Raw genomic sequence first — 22591 nt, 5'->3', positions numbered from 1 at the left:
AAATGGAGAAGCTGAAGACCGAAGCCGAAGACACATGGAGAGTGGAATGGACGTTCCATAATCCCTACAACTGGACTAAGAAGCTGATTGAGGATCTGACAATCTTCTACAGAACGAAGAGGGGCGTCAACTACCATGTCATGCAGATTCTTACTGAGCACGATATCTTCAATTGATACCGTCACAGAATTGGGAAAGAGACGCACACCAGTTGTTGGGATTGTGGAGCCGCCATGGATGATGCCGAACATGTGCTTTTCTGGTGCCCTAGATGGACAGGGGAGCGCGTGGAGTTGGAGGCCGAGATAGGAGAAGAATGCAGGATAGAGAACCGGATCGTGGAGAAGATGGCCGCCGAGGAGCGGCTATGGTTGAAATTTTGCAACTTTTGTACAAAGGTTACGACAAACCGGCTTAATCAGGAGAGGGAGGTGGAGGCTCTACGAAGAATGGAAAGTAGGAGGAGAAGATAGTAAATGTAGGATGATTGTTGATGAAGATGGGTACGTGTATGTAGAGACCAACCCAAAGTAATGTTGAATGATTGTACCGGGTTGGTACCTCGAGTACCGCAATACAGGGAATAGGAGGAGGGGCTTTTAGTGGACATGGCGACGTCATCTGCCGAGTCCCACATAACCTGGTGAGACGGGTCACCGGGTATGCGTAACAGCATTTTCCCCGCCTCATTAAAAAAAAAAAAAAAAGACTGTTCCTCGAGTTGGTACTCATACTGGCTTAACCAGGCAATTAGAAAGGAAACTGGTACCGACAACAAGAGAAGGAGGCAGGTGGGGGCGAAAAAAGGAGAGCCGCGTGAGGAAAGCCCGAGGATCCGCTAGAAGATCTCAAGAGAAGAATCTCCCTCCGAAAGATCGAGGAGTTCAGATCAAACCTTCAGGAGGTGGGTTTAGCTTCTCCACCGGCTGTCTAAAAGGTTCAGCAGATCTAACAGTGGAGATAAGCCATCTCTGGTGGGATTGGTGGAACATTTCATAAAATTTTCCAAAAGAAATTTATTAGGTAACATTGTAACACATGTTTTACTAGAGCCACACGAAATATGAAAACAAAATGGAAATACAACGCAGCTACTTGAAGAAAAAACTGAAAGAAAAACAACGCCTTTATAATTTGGCCGAACTTTTTAATAATGCACATGAAAGGGTACCTGCCATAATCATTTCCGATCGCATCTACAAGAATTTATACAATCAACTCAAACATTTTCACCGATGATGATTTTATTACTACTGACCGAATTTACGAAATAGAAGAAAGAATTGTAGTGATTGAAGACAATAAATTTCGAATCGAAGAAGTAGGTAATTATATCAGCCCTGCTTTAAAAGAACATATAAATACATATGTACATTTAGGTATGAAAGATATATAATATGTATATAAATAATAATAAATTATTTCCCCCATATTTAAATGTACATATAATACAAATTTTGTACCTTTGTATTATAAAGTTTGTGTGTATGAATAGACTTATTCTTTTCATATAATGGCAACACTACAAAATCTGCTTGTCTTCAAATGCGAAATACGTACATTTTTTGAAATGTGCAAAAATCTATACCTTAAATATATAATATATGGTATATAAATACCTTAAGTTTTTAGCGAAAAATAAAAAAATTATAGCACTTTTTCTTCTTATTCTTTTACTTCTTCTTCTTTTATTTCTTATTCTTTTATTATGCTTGTAAAATAATGGTAAAACAAAAACAGAAGCTACAATATAAGCAGCAGTGGAGATGATGTTTATACGGATATGCTACAAAAAACAAGTATAGATGATGATAGTGACATCGTGCCATATAAAAGACAACGTTTGAATATAATATCGTTCTTTATTATTTCGCAAGAGATGTGTTCGTATTGCCGGCAGACGATGAGAGAAAAAATCTCTGAATGCAAAAAGTTAAAATTCGATGTGCCACCGGTATTAGCGTTACTCGATGTATATATACCATGATAGGATGATAGTACTATAGTATGGCATTGCCAGCACACAGGGTCACAGTTTTCTAATACGATCAGTTAATTCCAGACATCATGATTATTATAAGACAAATTTTTAAAGTTATAGTATAAGAGTTAATACCTTGAATTTTAAAATATTGGTTACGAATGTTATGAATAAATGATCTAAATCGTTTAACATTATCAATGACAAACATTATCAATGACAGATATTTTATTTTGCTTACAAATAACTAGTGTCGACGAACCCAATTTTATTTTGATCGCCGACTATCGCAAATATTATCTCGTTTCGTCATTTAAAGCAACACGATTAAAGTCCACCACACGATCAAGGTATAAAAGTGCATTTTGTATTAGCCAAGTAAAAGTACTTGAGAGACGGAACAAATTTTCGTATACGAAAAAATTAAAAAAAAACAAAGGAAGGGATCTGATTTTTCTTCTGAGCGAGTTAGGCGTATTTTGCGCTAGTTCTGTTTGTTTTGATTCTGGGTGATCGTACGTGTAGATTGTTATTTTCAAGATCTGAAACTTCTCAAAATCGTGTTTGTTTATTCCTATTTGAAATGTCTAAAGCAATAAAAGATGCTACGTTAATTTTTTGTAAAGACTGTGGTAAATTAGTGACAAATCCGACTACATGCGACTTGTGTGGAGTTTCATCGCTCACTCGATTCAGATGTTTACCTAAAATCTCACTAATATTACGTCTGTATTTGGTCTTTTGCACCTTGTTACCAAAAAGTTCAAAAAACTCGGTGAAACTTTGACTACCAAAATACACGACAATATTGAACAAATTTGTGCTTTCTTTAAACTCAAGGTAACTGAACTTGCCAGCACTGTACCTACATGAGACTAAAATTTATGTATGGAAAAATGGATGGAAATATTTTGCGTCTTTCGCTTGGTATTTACAATTAAATGTCACTCTTTACATAAGTGATCACGCTTCTGTTCTAGCTTCAAACTTTAGTTTTATATTCTGTTTCTGTCTTAGTTTTCATGGAGCATTTCGTGTGTACAGCGATCATGGACCTTCGATTAAAAGGCCAACTGATCAAGGATGGTGATAGTAATGATGGTACAGAAATTTGTATGTCTGATGATGACATTCCGTTGTCCGAGAAATGGAATAACTTTCTTGAAGAAAGGAAGTGGAAAATAACCACAACTACTAATAATTGTGAACCGCGTGTTAAAAATTAGACAGACAATTTGCAGTGGAGTACAGAGAGCTTATTTGACATTCGGCGAATATTGTAGTATCGTAAGAAAAAAGGCTTAATTAGAGATCGATCGAATCATAAAAACAGTGTCGTCTGCCGTTCGGTTGTTAGTTTACATCGAAGAAAACCTATGTGATTAAGGTCACCTAGTTTTTGCGGAGCATGAGCGTGGTGAGATTAAAGAAAAAAGAAAAGAACGCTAGATTTTGGGTTCAAAGAGCGTTGAACGAGAGGTCAAAGTGTGCGAATCGAGAAGTGGGTGCAAATGGAGAATCTGAGTTAGTCGAGAAGTCGGGGAGTAGAATTGTTAGCGTTGTTGAGTTGCGAGAGTTGTTTGAAATAAAGTTGTATGAGATAAAGAGAGATCGTTTTCTGTCTAATTGATATCTGTACAGACAATTTATTGTAAATAAATTGTAAATAGTCGGGGAAAAATTTATACCTAAATTTCCTCGATACTAAAATATGGACGTGTTTTCGGTGTCTCTTCGAGTCTTGATAGTCTTGTTTGATTTCTAGGTCCAGTTTATGAATCTTTACACCCTCTGCATACAGTCTGTGTTGCGTTGCATAGCATTCGTTTATTCGTTTCGTTGGGATTCGCGCATCTTCCGGGCACAATCTCTTCTTCGCTCTTTTCTACATAATCCATTCTTCTACATTTTTCTTATAACCGCCACGGTTAGACTTGTCGCTAAGCCTAGCTATATTGATGTGTCATATATCGATTCGTTTGGATGTATTGGATCTTCCGATGTCTATAAATCATTCAATTTAACAGATTCATTCAGCAGATGTTATTTCTCCCTTGGGACTATGGCAGCTCCAAAGAAGCAGATTTGTAAAGGATGGAAGGATTTGTACCAATAGCTAATCCGATTACTTGCACGCCCAGTGGAGCGGTATCACACCCGGGATTCTCCTGTTTGGCTAGACACTCTCATTCATAGCAATCTGATAGACTCCTTATATGGTTCGACATCCACCGGCACTCCAACGTCTCCAATGGCTGATGTAAATACAGACAAAGCGCTGCTTGACAGGGTTCGAGAGATGTTTTAATCGAAATTTAGTAAACTGGAACATCAGCTAGAGGTTTCCCAATCGAATTTCGGATTGCTAAACAATACTTTAATGGGTATCAACGGCAAAGTAATCAAGCTAGAATTGACAAAAGTGTAGAAAGTAATTTGGAATGCGATATCTTAGAGCAAGTCGATCAAAGGAACAGTACATTCAAAAATCTTATCCTTTGGTTTGACTGAGAATGATGCAATCTCTAACGCAACGTCGATCAAGATTATTTTAAGTAGCATCCAACCTGATGCTCGTAACGTCGATATTATCATCTGTTACCTTGATAGAATCGCATGTAGTAGTAGACTTAGGCCTGTGTGTGTGCCAAATTTCCCGTTATTGTTATTAGGAAACAAAGACAGATATCGGAGTTCTGTCAAAATTCTACAGGGTCAAACTGTCAAACAACGGTCATTGCTGAATAATTTGAGAACCGAGTTTTTTTTTTATTTAAAATTTCACGTTCACAATTTGTCCAATTTGGACATTTGGTAGAACTTTTTATCTGTTTGATTATCATGTGGATGGCTACCCCCAATGGGGTACCATCTTCGTGTTTGTTAAGATATATCCTTTGTGAGGTCTGCTGGGTGTTTCCTTTTTAGTCTCCTTTCTATGGTTGTGTTGATCGTTTCCGCTGCCAGCCGGTTCGGGTGCGTTGCTATTCTTTCTCTGTACCTTCTTGCGAATCTGCTAACCTCTTCCTTGACCGTTGGTATTCCAAGGTCTTTCCGTATGTCCTCGTTTCTAACGTACCATGGGGCGTTTACAATTGATCTAAGAATTTTAGCTTGGATTGTCTCTAGTTTCCTTATATGGTTCATTGCTGCTGTTCCCCAAAGTGGAATTCCGTACGTCCAAATTGGTTTTATGATCGTTTTGTATATTTTTAATTTGTTTTCTATGCTTAGTTTGGATTTTCTACCTGTTAACCAATACATTTGTCTCCTTGCTAATTGTATTTTGTCTATTATAGATTTAATAATCGTGCATCTAAGTGAATCGTGTATCTAAGTGGAGTCCTAGGTATTTGACTTGCCTTGTTTGTATTATGTGCGTGCCGTTCAGTGTAATGTTTGGAGGTACCTGTTTTCGCAGTGTGAATGTAATGTGGTTGCATTTATCGGGGTTTGCTTTAATTTGTTTAACTTGAAGCCACTTTTCTATTTTTGTGATATGTTCTTGTAGTGATGTAACTGCTATTGCAGGGTCAGTGTGCCTGACTAGTACCGCTGTGTCGTCCGCGAATATCAGTATCTTGCTATTAGAAGTTGTTGGTACGTTGGCCGTGTATAATGTGTATAAAATTAGTCCTAGGACGCTTCCTTGCGGAACTCCTGCCTTGATTTCTTTAACTTCAGAGTCTGTGTCTTTGATTTTTACTACGAAGGTTCTGCTGCTTAAGTAAGATTTAATTAAATGGTATATCTGCTCCGGGAATTGTTTTCTGATTGATTGACGTAGACCTTCGTGGTTTATTTTGTCAAATGCCTTCTCGATGTCCATAAAGAGGGCTGTGCAGTATTGTTTGTTTTCTAATGCTAGAATTATTTCATTTGTAAGTCTGTGCATTTGCTCTATCGTGGAGTGATTTGAAAACCGAGTAACATAATATTATCGATCCTTCTAATACTTAATTTTTATGTTATGTTCGTAGCATGCGTAAAATTGTAACGACTGCTCTACGCCCAAGAAGAGCACAATATCGCTATTGGTGCACTTGCAAAATGTGAAGAGCTTTCCCTTAAGCTGCAGCACCTTCAACGTATGATTTCGTGTATCGTTCAAGGAGCTCTGCTTTTCCTGATGTAACCTCTATCGGTGCGACAGGTCTCATCTTGTCAGTTTTTCGAGAAGCAGTGGTGTGCCGATTGGGGTTTAGATCCATTTCAAATGCGTCGTTAAAGTTACGAACTAGTATCCTGGTAAACATTTGCATTTACATTTTTGGCAATTTCAATTTACCCCGTGTTATATAGGATAGTAATGTTCCATCATTAAGATTCTGACTGTGGTCTGAATGAAGTTATGTCGTTTGAATATTTAGTGAAAACTTCTTTTTATTACTGCCTGGCTCAAGAAGTCCATGTCTGTAAGAAGTTTGGTTCTTTACTGAATTTATGCTTTTCTTTCGATATGGAAGATTCATTGCCTTTTTCTGTTGATAAACTGCGCTCCTGTGATTATTTGGATTCCATTAGATGGGATGTATCGTGAGTAATGTAGACAATGGTATCGATTTATTAATTTCAAACCGTTGCGTAACAATTTTCATATTCCTCGTATGATTTTCTCCTCGGTTTCTTAATCTTGTACGGTTAAAGAAACGCTCTCACCGTACTTACAAACGTACCAATGTATATGGTGATTGTTTACTTGTCAATAACTTACGTACTAAATGCAAAAATGTATCAAAAGGATGCTACACTCGTTGTATTAACAATACCGAGCGGCTAATCTTAGATTATAATAACACGAAGATATTCTCGAGTTTTGTGAATAGTCATCGCAATAACTGTAAATTCCTGAACAATATGTATTTGAATGATATTAAAACTGATAATCCTTAATCGACAACGGATACGTTAATCTTTCATTTCGCTACTGCACATACTTTTCGATCTGTTGCGTCTCCGGTATTCGAATAAGTCCAAAGCATTCTGTTATCTAATCTAGATGTTAGCATTGGCGACATATTCCCCGAATTGAATAAACTAAACACATCTAAAGAACATGGTATCGAAGGACTTTCTTCAAATTTTCTCAAGTTTCCTGTAGTTTCATTCTACGTCAAGCTTTATGGATTATTTTTGGCGTCTCAAATCCTCCGAGGCTTTTTCGAGTGAGTGAAAATTCAGTTACGTAAGACCTGTATTTAAATCCGGAGATTAAACCGACGTGAGTAACTACAGGTCAATATGCATTATCGATGCAATCCCTATGCTGTTCAAGAATCTAACAGTTGATTCTATTAGAACTTTCATTAGGTTTATTGTCATTTTGATGTTCTCGAACAATATTACCAAATCGATACTCTGCACGTTGATTTTCAAAAAACGTTTGAGATCACATTCCGTTCTTAACGCGATATTGGTTTCAATAGGATTTAAGGATCCAGTGTTATCATGGACAGTAAGCTATCTGAACAGTAGCGAACAGCGTGTTCGAATTGGCGGTCTGTACTTCGCACCCATAGTTAACGTTCTCAGGCGTTCATTGGGAATCCCGCCTGAGCTTATCTACAATTTTTATTAATGATTTTTCGGACGGTCCGTAATATCGTCGATCTCTACTATTTGCCGACGATTGTAAGATTTTTGAAATAATTCATGCATCCAGCATTGCTTCCAAGCCTAACTTGATCTCCGGAGCGTAGATCAACGGTGCCGTGCAAACTGAGCTACAACAAATTTTACTTCGTGCGTTCCGCTTATAAGTTATGTCCTATAATGTTTAATTATAGCCTGTGATGAGATTCCCTGCTTCTAATGTCTCGGGTGTGTGATTTGAATGCCCACTTTACGTCTCTCTTAAATTTCTTACCTCATTTTCAATATATTGCAAGAGGGTCATATAAGACGGTAGATTTTATTAAGCGATGTGCTGCGGAATTTAGGAGCATTCAGCTCATTAAGCTGGTTTAATATCGTTTGTTAGGCTGCTTTTAGAATACGTTTTGTTAATCCAATTTCCGGACGAGGTAACGTACAGGCCGCTGTTGGAGAGAGAGAGCAACACAGGTTTCTCGGATTTTCACTGCTCTTCTATAGTTTAAATTTAAAATCTCTTGAATCTCGTAGGACTGTAGCGGACTAAATCTGTCTTTTCAAATTGATTAATTGCTTCATACATTATCCGCGATTCTTGAAGTTGATTAATATTTTTGCACCTTCGAGATTTCGCACCGGCTCACTTTAACTAACTTTGGAAGATAGCAACATAAACTAGATGTACATTTGTTACTACAATGAAACATGACATTATGTGCCATTTATGAGTTGCCGCTAGAACTATTCTGTTATAAGCGTAAACACAGAGCGAGTTTGGTGTGACGTACAGTGTTTATCTTAAAAATAATGAAGTATGCGCAATATCATTATTCGCATTCTTACAAACATCATGACCCTTTTTCTATTTCGTTTGGTATTTTTCAGTCTTAACTATTTACAAATTTTCTTCCACGTCGTAATTCAAAATTCATTAACAATCATAATCTACGAAGCATGGCGCGCAAGAATGAAGAATAAAGAAGCAAATGAGATATGTACAGGTTCATGAATTTTGATTTCACGAATATCTTGATAATTTTGTTGAAATTCGTTATAATAATTTTTTGAAATTCTACAAAATTTACAATTCAGCTAGCGTATGGTACCAGATAAACAATGGTAGTTACTTGACCGATGGTAATTTCTAGAAACACTATAAAGAACCTCGCTACAGAAAGAGTTGTATCAACCATTAGACCGTTATCTCTACGTTATATCTACTCAATCTTGTTAGTATTGCAACTGTACAGTATTTCATTATTGAGCATTTGTCCAACTGATGGGGCACCTAAGACATTCCATGTCATCGTTTCTCACGTGCCATAGAGTTTCGGGTATTGCTCTTAGTAATTTCGATTGTAGCATTTTAATTTTCCCTTGTATTAGTTATAAGTGTTAGTTATAAGTTAGTACATAGAGATAGATTAAGTAAGATGCAATAGTTAAGTATAAGCGGTGGTATATAGTTATAGAAGAGCTAGCGTAAGAGGTATATAAGTGGTGTAATGGAATTATATAAGAGATGTAAACCGAAAGTCGTCCAAAGCCGAAAGGTATGGACTAAGTATAAATAAAAAATAAAATAAAAATAATAATTTTCCCTTGTACTGTACTTTTGATGGCTGCATATCGTTCTTCGATTTCTTATTCTCAATTTGGATTTTTTCTCAATTAATCCATGTAGTAATTTTACGGTTATTACATTAAAGTCATTGTAAATAATCTGCGATAAGGTAAACATCCCCATAAATCCCCACAAAATCCCCATAAAAAATTACAGCTTTATTCGTTCGAGACAACTTGTCCAAAGTGTCATTCTTCCAGTTCGTACATCTTTGGTCGTCCAAACAATAAGTAATTGCCTTTGATCGTAATTCGGTGAGAGACATTCAATTTCAAATTATCAAAGAAGTAAAGATCATCCTTGAAATTTCTGCACCATCTAATTTTGGATGCTTTTGTAGAAAAAGTATGATACGATTTTATAAATTGTTAATTAATTCTTGTTTCGTATCAGTTATATTCGATAGAAAATATTATGGTGAACACGTACGTTTTGAAGTATCATATCAAGCTTACTTCGTTCCTTACGCTGTAAAGTTTCCACGATAATCTCCAAACGAAATCTCCAAATCTTCTTCTTGGACGTCTATACAAGATTTTGAATTTAATCGACATTCAATGATAATTCTTGTGACAAGTCACAGTATTTACGTTGTTCGCATTATCATATTTATATATAACGCGATTTGCATAAGTTCCGAACCACGAAAATTGAGTTCCGATTCGGCAATTAAAACGGCGAATTTGGATTCGCATCAGAATTTTCGCATAGTTAAATTCCCTAAAGACAGTTTAGTGCGTAGAAACCGATACAGAAAGATAGAAACCATTTGCAACGCGCAAAAACGGTCGAAATTCGACATCATTTATTATTGTACTCTTTGACAGTATCTTTCTGCAATGATAATCGAACACAAATATACTACTCTATAACTTGATCCTTGCAATCTGGTATTTTCTAAAAAAATTATATTTTTAGTAAAAAAAACTCGCACGTAGAAAATTTTCCATATGCAGATACGCCTTGATCGCTGGTAGCGTTTCGTAAGCAGTTGCAATAAATGATTTATTTCGTTTTTATCACATGTATGTTAATAGCTCAGTTGCAAGAGAATTGTAAAAAATACTGTAGTATCGTAGAAAGAGGGCCTGTGGTGGCACTCGATAGCAAATACCACCACGATTTTTCTTCCATGATACAAAAATGAGAACAAAAGCGGCCGTACCCAGCAGCGACATCTACAGCCTAAGTTTCCGATACTACAAATGGGGGCTCGTCCGTTGGTCATACAACTCGTTGCACCAGGGGTTCACCCTAGGAGCACGGAACGCAGATCTCGAGTTCTCACTGTGTCGGTTGAACCTCGTGGAACGGAGGTGGTCGGTGACGTACCGCGACCAGGCGACCGGGATGGAGTCGGCAGGCGTATCCTTCTGTGTAGACGGCACCCTGAGCGCCGCCTTGGCGTACAAAATGGGTGTTAAGGATGGTTGCTGATACCCTCCCATCTGAGAAGAACTGGAGCTGGGGTATCAAGACATGCATCAAGGACTTCTCCGTTGGGGAACTCCGGACTCTGGTCATAGGATCGGATGTGTATGGTGCCATCAATAGCGGTACGCGAGTAGAAGGGACAGTTCTTCTCACAGGCAGTGGTAACGCTCGGCCTGACAGTACCATCACTAGCTTTGTGGATAAGAGGGTAACTGATGAAGTGATACAAAACCTCGGCCCTGTGCGGGCGCGGTCGGGAAACGCTATTGCGGCCGGCATACTACCCAACCAGGCCGCTTGACGAAGATAACGCAGCTGAAATTAGAATTAGCGGCCCTAGAGAAAGAGGTGGGAGGTGCACCCACAACCAAGCCCGATTCCGAAACTGGCATGCTGAGCCAGAAGAAGGCGGTCGAGCAAGAATTGGGAGCTGGAAAGAACTTGCCCGCGGTATTCGGCAAGCTGCTAAGCAACCCGGGAACAGTCGAGGGCCCGGGGAAGGAGAGCTCCAAGGAGACCAAACCCGAAAACAAGACGAAAGAGCCAAAGCAGACACTTTCGGCAGAGAAGAAGGACGAGAAGAAAGACAAAGCTCTACCAAAAGAGGGAGAGAAGCCCGATTCAGAGCCTTCGGAGCCGGAGAAACCCAAGGCCGGCGCAGTGAATGTGGTGGTCACGAACCGGCCCGAGGTCCTAGAGGAGCATGGACCCAAGGATCAGCAGAAGAAGTTGGAGGCTGCTGCTGCGAAGCGTGCTTCTACAACCTAGACGCATGGAAGCTTCCGAAGGGTATCAGTCCCGAGCCTGGTTGGGATTCCTATCGTTTCGAGGCTGCGGTGAGAAAGAAGTGGAAGGAGGTGACAGACGAGTGGCCCCTCTGTAATTGTGGGTGCGGCGTCCCCGGTTGGGGTATGCAATACGACGAATTCCTCACAAAATTATGGAGGGATCAGCTCCCCCCACACGAGCCCTGTGCCGGCTGTAAGTTGGGATCTGGAGTCATGGAGGACAATCTACATATGCTCATCTTCATCAGCCCAGAAACGGCGGGAGTGCCACTTTTGGCAACAGCTGAACAAGTCAAAAATATGAGTTTACGGGCATGCAGACACGGGGTACAGAAACTACTAAAAATTAGGACTGGTTTTTTGAAGATGGGAGGGGGGGCGATCGAATATCTCCCACCTGGCGGAATGAGTGCTATTGGGAGCTAGGGTATGGATACTTGCCGTATAAACCGCTAGATGACTTAGTTTCGGAGGTGAAGAAGTGGCTTTGTACCCCACTCAATCTGGGTGGGCCCATGGGCCGCGACAACTATCTACTTTTGATTGAGGACGAGGTGACAAGGTTCATGGAGGAGGAATGGAAATTGCCAGATAACACACCATCGGTAGAGGATTGGGTCAAGACCTGCAAGTGGTTGGAAGGAAAGAGTGGATCGGAAAGAAACACGGAAGTGCTTGTCGATGGCAAGCGTGTTAGAACGGGAAAGATGAAGGGAGTAATGGGAGTCTATTGGTCAGATGAAGATGCCGCCCGTGATCTGGTGAACCCCAGCCGGGAGAGCATGCAAGTGCTGCAGAAGAGCGAGGGAGGTAAAATCAGGCCTGCTGCGAAAACGGGGAATGCCGTGAATAGGAAGATGAACTATCTGAGTGAGGTGTTGGAGCGTGGGCTGCATGGCAGCAGGTTAAGCACTCTATTCGCGGGAGAGGCAGGTAATGAGCGGATAGACTACGACCTCATAGACGCGGCGCGAACCCGATCGACATGGAAAGTACCCCTGGACCAAGGGGGCTTTGACCAACACCAGAGCCAGGCTGTTATCGCGGTTACCATGATGGCAATTGGGCGACATCTATTGAAGTTTGCACACAAATCGAGCCCGTGTGCGCGGCCCTCTGGGATAGCCTTTTCGTCCTGGAGGCTAAGGTGCGGGCCGAAACGTGGTCCGATGAATGGCGGAACGGTCTCCCAAGCGGATGGCGGTGGACGGCTGTACTGGACACTATTTTAAACGTGACATCATTCCGGACAATCTGGAGGATAGTATGCGCCAGAATAGGCGTTACCCCCACCAGCGTCTCAAACTTTTACGCCCAAGGCGATGACGTTATATTCAGTTATCCGGATCTAAACGTGATTCAGATGATCATCGACACTTACGGTCAACTTGGTTATGAAGTACTACGGAAAAGTAGTAAATGTAGTAGTGTAAAAAATTTACCGCAAAGTGTGAATTTAACGTCCTAGTTTGGCGAATGTGGATGTTCAGTTCATCACAGTCGTGTGTTTGCGATAGTTTGTTATGAACAGCCATGACAAAATGAATATCATTAATCAACTATAGTATCACTGAAAAATTTATATTTCTATATTGCTGCTGCCTAGAGTGAGAAAGTTGATTGTCAATAAGTAATTGCATATGTCGGAGTAAGGTTAGAATTTTAGGGGCGTTCGATGAACCCTTATTTAGTTTACCATCGCGGATGTAACTAACATTCATTGATACGAATGTGGACACTACAAGAGGCTATGAGTAATAGCGACGATAGGATGGTCAAGATGATGGTGACAACGAATTCATGTTCGATAACGAATCCACAGTCCACAGATGACGAGTACCAACGTAATACAAGATTCCGATAACTTTTTCGATAACTCAATCAGCAATTCGCCCAACGACTAACTAACGCGTAATCCAAATGAAACTGCCCTTATATATTCCTGTCCCCACTTCTCGGGTTAATCTTTGTTTTTATAGAGAGCCATATAATCATTCCGTGACCGTGGCTACGTCCAGTGACCCGCTATGTCACTTCGAACCCGAACCCATCGTCATAAAGCCTTAAGTACCTTCATAACTATTTCTTCGTTTATTGCTTAAATGTTTATATCGTAAACATCTGAATTGAGGTATTGGACTTTTCCGAATATTCCAAAGAAAGGCCCAGATGTCCTTTCATCTCCGACACATATAATAAATATGTCGGGTTAACATTAAGATTTAAGGCGCGTAACGATTCTTCATTTGAATTAGCCATTGTTTTACAAAACAGAGAATATATTTACACGAATAAACAAGGTTTTACAAATATTATGAATAATGAATTTTGTAAATGATATGATTGATTAACAAATGATAAATTAAATTATTAATTAGATTAAAGAATAATAAGTTTTATCGAACAATAAAGAAACGAATAATATATCTTACGATTTACTAATTTAACGAATAATGAAAATTAACGATTGATAAATTTACAAATATTGAATTTAATTTACGCTATAAACAATGATCCGGGGTTCAAACGAATCCACGGTCAACGGGAAAACTTTAAACAATTTTATAACACAAAAAAAAATACGTTTGCTGAATCACTCGGAAAAATTACTCGATGTATCACTTTCCAAGGCGAACACACGAATGAATCTCTGATTAAAATCCTTTTCGTAATACGACTGCATTTGTTTGTTATATTCTCGCTGGAAACATCGAGAAGGTTCCAATCGTTGTTGCTAGGCAATATCTGTCAAAAGTTTGTTATATACTCCTTAGAAACATCGAGAAAGATCCAAACGCCGATACTAGGCAATTTCTGTCTTCATCAAGCAAAACGTTTATCCCGTGACCGTGGCTACGTTCAGCGACCAGTTGTCACCTCGAACCCACTTTCGCTTTTCAAAAATGTCAAACAATTACAGATGACAATTACTTAATTACAGTTATGATAAAATCTAGGCTAAAGCATTAAAAGGCTTCCTCAAAATTGCATAGGGAAGGCTCCGGTTTTCATTTCATCTCCGACAAATATATATAGAGGTATATGAACATCGCGGTGTGATTTTACACTCGCGAAATTTCCATAGTGGAAATTAATAGCAACAACAGATTCCTACTAAAAACTACTGTTGTCTGACGAAAGCATTCTGAATGATCGTCACGGTCCAATTGCTAAACATTTGTTAAATGCACATATATTTTCAAGAAATTCAATGTCCCAGTAATAAAAAGTATGTGGTTATGGAATTTCTACGGAAGATTGTCAAATTACTATCTCTATATGTGAAATGAATAGAATATCTTGTAGTGACATTTGAATGTTACTAATTTTATATGCCCCACGTGTTCTGGCCGCGTCTCCCTCGTGGGAGCTTCGGGCACTGGCGTTCAAAAGAAGATACACCCACATGAGAGTATGGAACCTGGGAGAGGACTCGACCGAGCAGGCGGCCCCAAACGACCTACGAACCGCCGAGGAGGACGCGTGGGACCAGTGGCGATCCCAGCTGATCAGCGAGGGAGGCGAACATCGAGACGCGGAGGCGGTCCTCCCAAACTGGGAGACATGGAGAAGCCGCCACGACCTCCCCTTCACCTACAGGATGACCCAGGTGCTCACGGGACACGGCGATTTCGGCGAGTACCTGAGGAAAATCGGACGGGAGACGACGGACATCTGTTATCACTGCGGGGAGGGCAGGGACACGGCGCAGAATACAGTTTTGTCGGGCGTGAGAGGTGTTCCGCTACACCCTGCGGCACGTCATAGACGAAAGATTGACCCCGTCGGCGATCGTAGAAGCGATGTTGAGCGGGCCACAGGAATATGAGGCAGTCCGTCTCTTCTGCGAGCGAGTTATGCTCGCAAAGAAGCGAGCAGAAAGGGAGAGAAAGAGAAACTCTCACCCTTGTAGGATAACGCGATGGAAGGGGACGGCAGTCAGGCGGCCTAGAGCTAGGAGCAATGCCCCTCCCCCTAACACAAAATTCAACAGTCAGGGAATTGTCAGGGCTGGCTCGAACAAGAGGACGCGGGAAGGGGGTGTAACAGAAGATAATTCATAAGAGGTTCCTGGAGCACTCCTGTCATACGCGTAGGATAGTCATCGTGGAGGTGTAGTTGGTAAGAGTCCGACACTACTCTGCTGTTATCGATTATTAACAGCAGCGGAGTGTCCATGAGGATTTCTCCACGTGCAAAAAAAAAAAAAAGAAAAAAGAAGGCACGCGTTTGACGTCGGAGCATTTACGGGGAATAACTACAAGTGTGATTGGGTCGAATTATATAGATTACATAACCTGCAACCACATGGCACCTGGTAATTCACCCGTGTCCTGGAATGTATTGGGTTGACACATTCCCTTATGTATTCGTCCCCCTTCCCTCATGTACAACAGCAAACGATCGGCTGGAGCCATTATTTAGTAAGCGACCTATCCCGGGGAAAAGGATGCGAAAATGAGATTGGTTAAGACCTGGCGGCAATTGCTACTTATTAAACCAATTAAAAATCTAAAATCTTAAAAATATGATACTAATATTCACCGGCAGTAGCCTTGTCCACTCAAGAGAATATCAGTTAGGTGGAGGACTCATTCGATCAAAGATATCCTACTCATCTCTACTCCTTGGCAAAGTAATGTCAAGAAGTAGATACATACAGTGAAAGCCAAAATGAATATACACCTAGTAGACATAAAGCTCTATATGTGAGACTATGTCTGTCGAATATACGGCTTGAGAGTATATGACAGCGTGAAACATTTATTGGAACAATGTGTGAATAGAACGAGCAAGGTGCGACTTGGGCGTCCACCACACGTTGCTATTAACCCCCTAACCTACGATTTACATTCGAGAATGCCCGTAATATTTACGTTTGGTCCGATCATCTACTAAGGGCTATGCCAATGATTCATTATCATGTTATCTTCAATCGTACTTAAACTTATGTTGTGCAATACAATAATTTTTTCCAGCAACTTGACAATTTCATAACCTTGCATTGTCAACATGCGTTGACATAACACGCATTATGTTTTTATAATTAATAAAACAAATATTATTGGTAATTACAGGGTATTTGAGGCAGAATTAGCTGAAACCATACATCTGTAATTCACGCGTCAGTTGTAAGATGACGTATAATTGGTCGTAGGTAAGCACGATATGAGGCTTCTAAATCTCTAAAGTGAGGTATATGTGTTGTCGTGATAATTGTAGATGCTGGCTGTAGATGTCGCTGATTTTCTTCCGTTTTTGATGCGTAGAAGAAAAATCGGACTCCGATCGCCGGGATTCAAATCCGGCTCCCGAACGTTCGTAACCTAAGGCGCTAACCACTACGCTGCTGTAACGTCGATTCATATTAAAGGCAGGATGTATGCAGGTCTTCAGTCCGTGCCCTCAATTACCCCAGCGACCCACCATAAACCTAAACTTTTTAAGTTTATTATTTCTGTTATCTGTTTATGGATGATCCTTGAAACAGTCCTTAGATTGTTATATGTCCTTACTAATTACGGGGAAAGCAGGTAGTTATTTAATGGGAAAAACCCAATACTTGACTAACGAAAACTCTGGTTTTCCCCATAAACAATATTACCTACTAGCCGCGTTGGTAGGAGGCTTTCTTCTCCTACCTTCATTTATTAACATGACCTATAACTAATTGGCATCGTGGATCGTTACCCTCACTTTTCCTAACGGAAGGTACGAACAGCCAATCCGCGTTGTTAATTAAAAAGGGCATACTCACACCGAGCTTTCCTCCATAATGAGACGAGAACACCTGAGGAGAAATAGACAAAACCATCGAACAGAAGACATCTCTCCAATCTGTGTAAACCTGTGCTGTGCTAAAAAATAAAGACAATAGTTGTGTTACGACTCAGCTATTTTTATTTCATCAACCAACCCCTAAGTTTACGTGACACTGCCATCGTCCGACACTAGTTAGTGTCGAGTGGTGGTATTTGCTGTTGAGTGCCGCTACAAAAGTTCGAAATTAACCGTGTTCGGATAAAAGCATGAAAAATAAATTTGAACAGGAAACAAAAATGGAATTCGCTTATTAATATTCTGAAACTGTATGCACGCAGTGCATATGTGGCCAACAATGTAGACGTATTACTTTTACGGAACAAAAATAGGATCCGGCATTTTTATTTATAGTTAGGTAGGTTATTTATAGTTAGGTTGAGATGTTGAGGTGTGCAGACGTGTTTTGGCAAAAATTTAGTAGTTATTGAGAATTAAGTGTGACGCGTGAGTTCGTAAATATTAATATAATGTGTAATAACTTTTATTGGAATGTGTTAAAAACAGTGGAAATGAGAGTGGAAGGTTGAAATAACGCAAATAAGATAAATATGATGTCGCTACGACAGTTGAGGAGGGACAATTCGTGATAAATATTTTAATTGACCATTAATTGACTGTTTAGTGGACAGTAAAGTGATAGAGGTATATTCTTATGAGGAGAAGACAATTAGTCTCCTATAACCACTAATAAATAGTGGAAATTAAAAACTTCGAATTTTAGGTTATAGGCGGTTATGTATCAAGCGTAAACAAACGTCAAGTTGTGAATTGCTTGATAAAACGAGCTTTCCAAGGCTACAAGAGCAGTCGATGTATAAATTGGCATGTCGGTGTAATTAAATTGCATACGTAAGCCTACGGTGGGATTGTGTTAATGGTATTTAAGGGGAATATTTTATAGTCCTGTCGTAGCTGATACTTGCATAACAAGATTTTATAGTATGGATGGTTTAGTCAGCAAATTTTATAAGTTTGATGTATAAATGTAATGTAATTTTACTATAGTTAATTTATTAAGAGGAGTTTTATACTCTTAAGTAGGAGTGATAGATGGTAATATGTGGTAATGTGGCATCTAGGTGCGTTACACTGAGGTGATTGGATTATAATTGATTGAGTGGCAATCGTGAATGTTCAACCTAACTATTTCTTACAAACCGATAAATTCGCTGTGATTTCTGAAGTTAGTTGTAAATTCGATATATTACTATCGACGAAAAATTGTTTCCGACAAAATCATCTACTCAGTACATGATCAATAAACCGGACAAATTTGTATCCAATTCTGATTAGCGTCCGATGTAAATAGCAAATATATTATAAACTGCTTTCCATATTTCGGAAAAGGAGAGAACATTCAGTTCCGCTTGCGGAGTACATCGCTCTGAAATTAGCATAAACGTATAAGTAGTATAAACAGAACATGGAAGAAATATAACGATGGACAATTTCTTTACAAGCGTGTCGATGCCGACTATACTTTTAGCAAGAAAAAGAAAAAACTACGGTTGTTGGAACAATTCGCGCAAATAGAAGGGAGCTACCAATATTGATAAAACAGTCAAAGGACGATATGACACGCTTGTCGACAAAATTATATCGTTCAAATAATTGTACTCTGACAATTTACAAAACTGAGTCAAATAAAAAAGTACTGATTCTTAATTCAATGCATACATCGTAGAAAAAAATGATGCCTGTATACCGGAAACAATTGGATTATATAACAGCGCCAAATTGTGTGTAGGTGTGGCATACGCTTAATCGAGATAAATGCATGAATTTTATATAAAGAGACCACGGGAGAAGGAATTCCGAGGCAAGAATGTTTATTTCAATTGGAAGAAGAACTTGCTACAGAATATCAAAAAGAGTCAGGCAAAGAAGATACAGCAAAGCCAGTCACAAATATAAGTACAGGTTTACACGAATGAAAAACATGCCAGGAAATATCTTTGCGATAGCAAAAACAATAAGATTAACAAAATCTATTGTAAATGTAAAAAATATGTATGTGGAAAATGTACAATCGAGAAGCCTATGATTTGATAGAAATGCGACGAAAATGAATAAAATATACATTATTTATTTCTAAATAAGGGAAACTATGTTTTTACTGTCGAATTGGCTATTACCTTCATTTCCTCAAATTTATACCAGCTACGCCATCAAAAGCAAATCCGCTTCGAAGATGTGCAGTCTACTTAAAAAACTGAGAACATATAAGAAGACATGTTGCTGGTGCTCGAGCTACGAAACGTCACTTTGTGTAGTACCTCGCTTTGAAAAATACCACACTGAAATCAATTGAGCTTCTTAAAAATTTTTTTTTAACTTTTCTTTATGAACTTTATTATTTTTTGGTAATTTTTAAGTTTTTAATAGCAATACCTCTTTCAGCAATGAATTGTTAATTTTTCATCGAATAAAAGTGCAAACCTCATTTTGTTTTACTTTTTTTGTAAAATTTATAACAGAAACATTTACCCTGCCATCGATGCGTATACTCGTAATCGCCTGATTTTAATTCGGAATTTTTGAAACTAAATTCCATAATTAACAGTTCAATTAGTTATGCATACTCATCTTTGATTGGTATTTTTTATTTGATATTTCTGTGTGTAAAGAGCTGTTGCTCCATAGAGACATAAGTCCTACGCATCAAGCCCTCACAGCAGGATACACTGCGTATGAAAATCCAATTCAGTTTAGTTACTCGATACGAGCCTAGCTCTGAGAATCGACTTAGGAACTGAATCTTCGAAAAGCCGAGTGACTTTTAATCGCTTGGTTGCTCTTGGTTCAACCTGACCAATGATTCTAGGTTCGTTCCAAATTTAACGAATTTAACGAATTTAACGAATAGCGAAAAGCAGAGCTCCTTAGAACCAGCCTTTATCACCCAAACCTTAAGGCTAAACTAGGTTACAGCTTTACTCACGAAACTCTCTAATAATGACCTGAGTTTATCTATTCTACATAGGGCTCTCAAGGTCAACTTCATTAGATTAATTATCAAATACATATGTATAATAAAAACCTTTTAGCTGAAAGACACTTATTTATTCTCTGCAGAATTAATAAAAATATAAAATGTCGAAATCAAATGTGCCTTAGTGTCCGAATATTTTTGGAATTCGCTGTATTCCTGAATATTGCTCATTGGTCGCATTCGACACGATATTCCACTTTTATATTATAATTAGAACTACAGTTTCCACTTGGCATTCCATGAATGTAGCAATCGTAATTCAACGATTTAATAAGGGTCATGCCGTGAATTATCTCATGTACCAGAAAAATAAAATCATTTGTTCATAAAACAAAATATTTTCTTCATTTAAAATTGCTAATTTCTTTCATATTCTTAAGAGTGATGTCGAGATATTTGCAAAAGTTTACTTAACTTTCTCTGTTCGAGCGTGAAGGTGATAGCAAGCGTGTTGATATATTCACAACAAAGGACGTTACAAAAAAATTAACCTTGGTATGTAACTCTAACTGAAAGTTACAAGAGACAGTAATAAAAATCTACTTATAGCTTTTTATTTCTGGACCTTGTAATTCAAATAACATTCATATTCAAAGGCACAATAATATTGATTTTTTTATTTTTTACTTCACTAAATTCTATTTCCTTTGTAGCGGCGATGTCCAGGTAATGAGCATACAAAAAAACGAAAACTGGGTAATATTTAGCTGAAAAAAAGAGGAACATTCGCTAAACGTAACGGCGCGATTAACCTCCGATCGCAAGGTCGCGATGTGTGATACAAACAATATTAAATCGGTGTCCAGTTGCTGCCCGCGACAAATTCACAGCGATTTTTAACTTTCTTACAAGCACATGGCGCGTATTAATACAGATCACGCCCTAATCATTCTAATTATCTTTTTAATATGGCAATTACCGCATCAAGCAGTATCACAACAACTTGTAAATCGTTTGTAAATGCGCGCAGTACCTTAATATATAAAAGGGACTCACCATTTCAGCATAAAAGTAGATATATAACCATATGCCGTACAGAGGAATAGATTTGCTTGACTCGTTTGAAATCCCCGCACGTTTCTGGAGACCCAAAGACTTTGGAAGCTCTAAGAAATTATAACAAATTAGATAAATTAAATGAAAATATCAAAATTACAGCATGATTATTTTGTAAGAGTACAACATTGAACAAAATGTTGCAATATATTTTTCAAATGTTAGAATACTGTGTCGTTATTTCTTTGAATTTCATTTCTAAATAAGAAAATTTTGATAAAAGCAAATAACTAATGGCACTAAAATGAAAAATGGTACTATCTTTACAGTATACTCTACTTGCAAGTTACAAATGAACTTATAGCTATAATATTCGAGATTCCACAAAATATTCTCATAATCTATCTTGTTTTACTTGCTAACACTTTCCAATTGATTTTTTTCTATGGATTTCTGCTTCTATTGATGTTTTAGCTAATCAATGCTTCAGACTATATAGAAAAAGATAACTTTAAAACAGTCCAATTTGTATAAAAAAGAACATTTTTATAGTTTGGTATTGTAATATTGTAATATTTTTACCCTTACGGAGGAACTGTTTATAAATTTAAGGAAAATAATCCATCAGCACACCAAATATATTGAAATGACTAAAATATAATTTCACTTCATAGTACAACTGTTGACAACTCGAAAGCTTGTAAAATTAACGAAAGTAGACACTATCTTACAAGGTATGACAAAAAAAAGGGATGACAAGGCTCTGAGACAGATGATTTTTAGCATGTAAAGATGATTTTTAACATGCATTAAGGCATTGAAAGACTGTGTTTTTAACATATTTTCATAACGTGTATCGAAATTAGAGGTTTCGTGTCTGTTATTTCATGTCTAATCGTAATATATGAACAATAAGGACATGAATTGCTGCTAAAATGGATTTAGAATAGTAAATAATCATAGCAGTTTAACTCTCCGATTCCATAAGCATCTATACATTCGTGATTTCTTTTACTTATTCTGTAACATGAGCCAGTTGATACTGCAATTTTACACTTATAATACTTTAGAGAAACGTATACGTGAGAAAAACATATAAATATATACATATGTACATACATATACGCAATTTATGCAATTTTCATATGCATTTAAAAGCTAATGGTACTGATTTATGTGGGATTGGAAGTTACTTGAATATATTTGGAATTATATATGTATGTTTATTTATTTATTTATAAATAAATAATTATATATATACATATATATTTGAAATTAGCAGAAATGCTAATATAATATTAATATTGAGATTTTAGCGTGTTGCGAGTTGTACTAATATATTCATTTTTTATATTAAGTAA

At 38.2% G+C, this 22591-nt stretch overlaps 1 protein-coding gene across 1 annotated transcript in view; it reads right to left on the bottom strand.

Annotated features, from left to right (window-relative positions):
* Nucleotides 1–21319, bottom strand: part of LOC117160795 (fatty acyl-CoA reductase 1-like) — a 122447-nt gene extending 101128 nt beyond the window's left edge. The window contains exon 1 of the mRNA XM_076622733.1: nt 21231–21319. Within this exon, the coding sequence (XP_076478848.1) occupies nt 21231–21233 (3 nt within the window). The 5' untranslated portion in view covers nt 21234–21319. The remainder of the gene's footprint in view (nt 1–21230) is intronic.
* Nucleotides 21320–22591: the final 1272 nt, after the last annotated feature.

Source organism: Bombus vancouverensis, chromosome 11 (assembly GCF_051014615.1).
Source record: "Bombus vancouverensis nearcticus chromosome 11, iyBomVanc1_principal, whole genome shotgun sequence".
NCBI classification, from domain to species: Eukaryota; Metazoa; Arthropoda; class Insecta; order Hymenoptera; family Apidae; genus Bombus; species Bombus vancouverensis.
This window is presented reverse-complemented; position numbering and strand designations above follow the sequence as displayed.